This window comes from Platichthys flesus, chromosome 4 (genome assembly GCF_949316205.1).
Source record: "Platichthys flesus chromosome 4, fPlaFle2.1, whole genome shotgun sequence".
NCBI lineage: Eukaryota > Metazoa > Chordata > Actinopteri > Pleuronectiformes > Pleuronectidae > Platichthys > Platichthys flesus.
In genome coordinates, this window is record NC_084948.1 from 7,531,698 (window position 1) to 7,537,769 (window position 6,072).

At 40.1% G+C, this 6,072-nt stretch overlaps 1 protein-coding gene across 5 annotated transcripts in view; it reads right to left on the minus strand.

Annotated features, from left to right (window-relative positions):
- Nucleotides 1-4,062, minus strand: part of LOC133951808 (chloride channel protein 2-like) — a 128,601-nt gene extending 124,539 nt beyond the window's left edge. For 4 of the 5 annotated variants that reach the window (XM_062385994.1, XM_062385993.1, XM_062385995.1 and 1 more), the window contains exon 1: nt 3,852-4,061. In XM_062385994.1, coding sequence (XP_062241978.1) covers nt 3,852-3,902 — 51 coding nt within the window. In that variant the 5' untranslated portion in view covers nt 3,903-4,061. Of the gene's footprint in view, nt 1-3,851 lie in introns of all 5 variants that reach the window. The other variant, XM_062385992.1, reaches the window with a different exon arrangement.
- Between the last annotated feature and the right edge of the window lie 2,010 nt (nt 4,063-6,072).

Consider the following 6,072-nt stretch of genomic DNA (forward strand, 5'->3'; position numbering starts at 1 on the left):
CGTTAAAATGTGTATATTTAGGTCCAGGCTGATGTAACCCTGATGATTTTTTTATAAATAGTTTTCATATAAACTCTCCACAAACATATTTATCTTGATCTATAAAATTGTTTCAACGTTCCTTTAAGACATTATTATCCAATAAATGGGATCATATTGATTATCTGGTTAATTATTACAAATCTGGACAAAGAGTTGTGGCTCCAACAAAAGACTGTAAGCACTGTTTAACCCAAGTAAGGTCACCACTGGCCTCAGGGTCATCTCAGACAAGTCAAGAAAACCAACCCATCAACTCAGAGATAGAAAACAACAGTCTTGATTTGTTTTTCTGATAACAGATACAATGTTATGCTGGTAACTTTCGAGTCGATTACGTGAATGCAAAGAAGCTTAAATCTATATTTGTAATGAATCCTTATTTCTACTGCAGAGCTGCTTAAACCACACAAGGTCAAATGGTTCAAACGTATCAGTTTGTATCAACGAACCATCGCAGCACATTAATGAGTGAAAAATTACAACCGTTAAAGTCAAAGCAAGAAAAGCTAAAACCACACAACTTTGTGTGAAGGATCAATGCTAAGTTTGATACGAGGGATGATTTACTGTACATGGAAGTTCTGCATGGCACTACCGAATGAGCAGTTTTGACAATATTGTAAATAGCCTTTGTAAGGAAAAGGGATTCAACACCCCAGTGAAATATCAAACAAGGTAACGCCTGTTCAGTAGGGACACGTGACTATCACTAATCCATTCCTAAGGTACCATTTTTTCTTCCAAACAACCAAAGTAACACAACTGATGGTTTTGACTGTTTTAGTTGAGCATTTTGTGATGGTCAAAAACATAGCGTAGCATGTAAATAATGGTTCATGCCTAAAGACCTGCAAGACACTCTGATTTGTAATAACACTGTAATGGCCAAGGGTGTTTCAAGTTCTTCCAAGCACCATTTAACTCATGGATACTGGCGACCCTGACATTGATCGTTAATACTAATATGTTACTAAGTTTTGATTACAGCTGCTGATGTTCTGGGTTCTATAGGTTTCTTGTGTCAGATCCCAAATTTTAGTTTCCATCTCAATTCATTCTTTAAATTTTTTATCTTGAAAAACCTGTCGAAACAGTTATAAGATGTTCACATGTCACTAATATCATGCAAGCATTCTTGCCAATACTGAATGTTGTGGCAAGCGTATAAACTATACTTAATATGTATAAATTGTAATTTATGTACCTTTTGGCAATACACCAAATCAGCTGTCAATTATATTCTAAACAAACAACTGCGTACTCAATAGTAGCCTCTAAAATAAATCAATTTACACAAAGTGATGCATCACCCTGTTGTTAACACACAATATGTTAAGGATGGTTTTATTTAGCAACTTCACCAACTTTTCTGTACAGGCAGCCTTTCAGCCTCTCACAGCCACACTACACTGTGGCCTCTTTGAGCATCCACTGCCCACAACAAACCCACACAACCATCCTGACTGCCAATATCACACAAAGACACCATGTTACTACAACCCACGATGAGGAGATGAGGGGGGAAGAGAGAGAGTGCATTTATGTTTAAAAAAGAGGTTATTCTCACACTGTAGCTATTTTTATTCGATTTTATTTAGATGCTTTCACTATTGTGTTTGCGTCTCAATCATCCGAGTACAGCAAGGAGATTTCATATTTACAGAAAAAGGAGGTGTGGAAGTGTGGATTTCTTTTTTTCCCAGAGAGTGCTGCGTGCATGCACCTCTGAGAGAGCGGGAGGGCCGAGCACGAGACCCTGCGAGGGTGACACAGTGTCCAGCGCTGAATCAGCGGGTCGCATGTTGTGTAATCTCTCTCTCTCTCTCTCAGACACACACACACACACACACACTGATTAACAGCACACAGAGAGGTGGGGAAGAAAAAAAACTTCTTTTTTTTTAAACAAAAGGAAACGGAGGCCCAAAGAAGTGTTACAGTTGTGGCTCTTCTCGATTCAAAGCCCAACTGCCACTGAATGGGTTCAGTTGGCTATAAAACAAATCTCTTCAAACAGCAAATTCTTAAGGCTTGACACAAGTTTTGTCGAGAAAAGTTCAACTGGAGACACACATAGTCCAAACCCACTTAAATCGCTCTGAGGGGCATGATGTGATCTCCACGCTGCTCTAAGAGGGATATAGGAACCACAGGGAGTCCTTCAAGAGGAGCAAAATGATCAGTTGTGTTTGATTCTCCACGAGAAACTCAGCCCCTGTTTCTCCCCTGGACACTTTTATCTACCGTGTTATACAATTCATTGCTAAAAATTAATAACGAATCCTTATGGAGATCCCTAGAACAGAACATAATTGTTGTCGATGTATCCTATTCATCGACTGTTTGAGGGCATGTGACATGAAAATGTTTGGGAGCCCCCTGCTGTAGAAAACAGGCTTAAGATCAAACTATTCATTCACTGATTGCAAAACAACTGCCTGCATGTTATCTATGCTAAAAGTAACTTCAGATAAAAGCTGGAGGCATACAGTCACTTTAATGTCGGAACTCAGATTCAATCACTGTTCACACTCAGTGGGTCCTGCATGCAGGATCCAACCCTAAGTTGCAGGGCATCATACCACATACCATGCATGTACAGTACATGTAAACAGCGGCTTTTCCCATGATGCACGCAGAACAAGCAGCAGTGAATTGATCTATTGTTGGATGGTGGTGGTTGTATGCAGCCCACTCACCCCTATTTACTGTACGTTTCAGGATGACAGCCCACTTGGTGTAATGACTGCTTTACTGTTGCTGTGAAGACATCCTACTCTTGCATGCATTAGATATTTCATATATAGCATCAGACAGATTATTTGCCAAACCATAGATCTCGATGGGCATAATTCTGCAAAAAATGCCCATTGATGATATGTATAGGAAGATTTAATCTACTAATGAACCAAATACGCGTAATGTGTATATGCATAATATTTCCACTGGTCGTTTACACATCATTAAGGGACTCAGCTTATCTATTTAGCACCAAGCAGCACTTCAATGCATAAATTACAACTTTTAATACCTTTATGCTGCTCCCCACTGACCACCAGGTGTACAGTAAGGCAACCACCGGCTCATAAAGTGGATATGTGGTTAATAAATAGATATATAATTATATTAATTGTATGCCGCACATCTTTCTAATATGTGTTAAGAAAAATATATATTGAAGGGGGGGTCTTAAAGATGCACAGTAGAGTTGGGACCAGATCTAACCACACAGGAGACTGTCACAGGTTAGAGGTTCTGACGATGAGCCTAAACTGACTGTAACATAGTTAAGAACAATTTTAAGTGTTTGACAGTTCACAAAGTGTGTCCTTGACTTCTTATGCGGCCTGAAAAGCACACAAAAAGGCACATTGTGTACTTAAAGACGCTTAAAGCCTCACACAGCTGCCTGCAACGCCACAAGCCTCAGCACTTCCACGTGATTGTACAGTAGGAGAACTTCGTTTGAAAACACACAACTTTTATTTCTCTCTGTCTCCACACACACACACCCTCCAGCAAAAATAACACAGTTCACAGACACACACTGTGACACAGGAAACACACGTTCGGCACACATGTCCTGCCCAAACACGCGTTTATTCAGTCGAAATACAACTTTTGTTTGACCACTGATTTATATTGTGTCGTTACAGTAGCAGGTCTGTGCGGTTCTCCCGCCAGCCGGGCAGCGCTTTCAATGACAGGATTTGTCAGGGGAGTCTGGCTTCCCTGTCCCGGCAGGAGGACAACACGTAGCCCACAGTGTGGTCGGCGAACAAAGTTCAGAGACAACAGGTCCAACTCACCAGGGTTTGTTCATACTGCAGCGCCCGCTGGTCGGTCCCGTCCCCCGCCATGGCTGCGTGTGTGTGCCCGGCCCCCGGATCTACTGGTTGACTTCAGAGCAAGGCGCTATGTGTTTCTGAGTGCGCGCTGTTAAAGCATTGGTCTTTCTGGAGCTCGTGCGTGTGAGTTCACTTGGTGAACTCCAGCTACACACTGCGCCCCGCTGTCACCAAGTTCCTTCATTTTATATCCAAGACAAGTCTGCGCTCAGACACCGTGAGGCGGGCCTTTCTCCAGGATCGACCCTCCCATCTGGAGCTGTGCGTCAATCAAGGCTGGGCGCTCACAGCGTGCCGGTTCAAACTGTTCAGGAGAAAACTTTCTTTCTTTCTTTCTTTCTTTCTTTCGCTTTTACTTTCTTACTTTCCTTCTCTCTTTCTTTCTTTCTTTCTTTCTTTCTTTCTTTCTTTCTTTCTACCTTTTTAATGCTGTCTTTCTGTATTTCTTCAATTCCATCTTTCTTTCTTTCCTTCTTTCTGTCTTTCTTTCTATCCATCTCTCTTTCTTCCTTGCACATTGATAAAATGTGAACTTGAGGGGAGCAAGCACTAAATCATGAAGAAGTCATGGACATTTCACTTTGTATCACTGAAGCACAAAGAACAATCAATGGAGACACTATGAAAGGATGGCAGCATAGCTGTGATGATCAAACAGTCAGAGACCTTTATGCAGGACAGCAGGAAGTGAGCACCGCAAGGACGGCAAAAAGCACCAAAGAGCAGAACATCTGGACTAGGCGGAGGATAAGACATACTAGACTCAATAATACACCGCACTTAAATAAAAAACATCCAACCAGCCATTACTACAAAATAGAGGAGTCAGTCGAGAATGTAATGCGTCACTGCAATTAGTATGCAATTAGTAGGGAAATTGCAAAGCATGGAGTGGAAGAACTGAGGCTGGAAAAGTGTATTATAATATTGGTGGCACTACATTGGTTTCATTAAAGAAAAAACAGAATATTGTTTTCTTCTGAATGGGCCATAAGTCTCTTCAAAGTCTGGATCCTTACAATGATTCTTGGCTAAAATGCCAAATATGTTATTCTTGCTAATTACAGCTGAAATATTATTGTGTTGGGTCATCCGTTCCAACCATAATGCACAGCAAGCAATGGTGGCATCAAGTTGATCAAACCATGCAATGTGGTTTTGAGGGGGAAAAATTGGGGAACAAATTAGTATGGTTTGAATCTCAGAGAATCTTTGAGGTTTTCTTTATTGAAACCCACGTTTATATACCACCCAAATATTGTAGAAATAAAATTACAAAAATAAATAAAATTGAATTATATATTTTGAGAAAACAATTTTTTTTAAAAACAAGAACAGGTGAGACTCTTAATTTTGTTGTAGTTGTTTGGTATGTTAATGTGAATAAAAAAGCCTTTAGATGTCTGATATTAGATTATCAGATATGTTAAACTCTTGACTAATGATATCAATACAATTTTGCTACCTTTTGTAATACACGGCCACTAGTATATTTCAATCTAAAGGGCTAATTAACAGTTTGTATTGCATCACAAATGTGACACCAAGACAAAAAAACTGGCTTGTGTCCTTTTAAACTTTGAACAACAGCTCTACTTGTGGACAAATACTACTCAAGTTACCAACAGGTCCACAAGGTACCAGGCTGGTAGTTCAGCTCATTTTGGAAAGTGCTGAAGTTACAAGGTCTAAATATTGGTCATTGTAGTGGTAGACTTGCTGCCTCACACCGTCACATGAATGTGTCACGTCATACATAGTACATTTTGTTCGATGTTCTGTAATTTGATACACTAGATGACAGTAGAGTGACATGACAAAACAAACATTGTAAGTCAGAAAAATAGCTTTGACTTAAGGTGAATCCACGAATGGAATTGTTGGGTAGTAAACCCGGCTGTTCTATACAGGTTGAATCTCTAGAACTTTTAACTCCTAACTGTTTTCAAGATATAAACCTCTGGCCCCTAAGCAAAGGACAAATCTGTTCCACGGATCAAAAACTTACTGAGAAACTGAAGTGTTTGATGTTCTTTTGCAGTGAAGTGAAACAAATACGGGGAGCCTATTCATAGCTATCAGCAAGGTGTTCAACCTGAAATGTAACACCACTAAAATACACACTTGGGCCCTCAAAGACATTTTCCACTTAAACAGACTTGAGTTTATGCAGGTGTTTGTG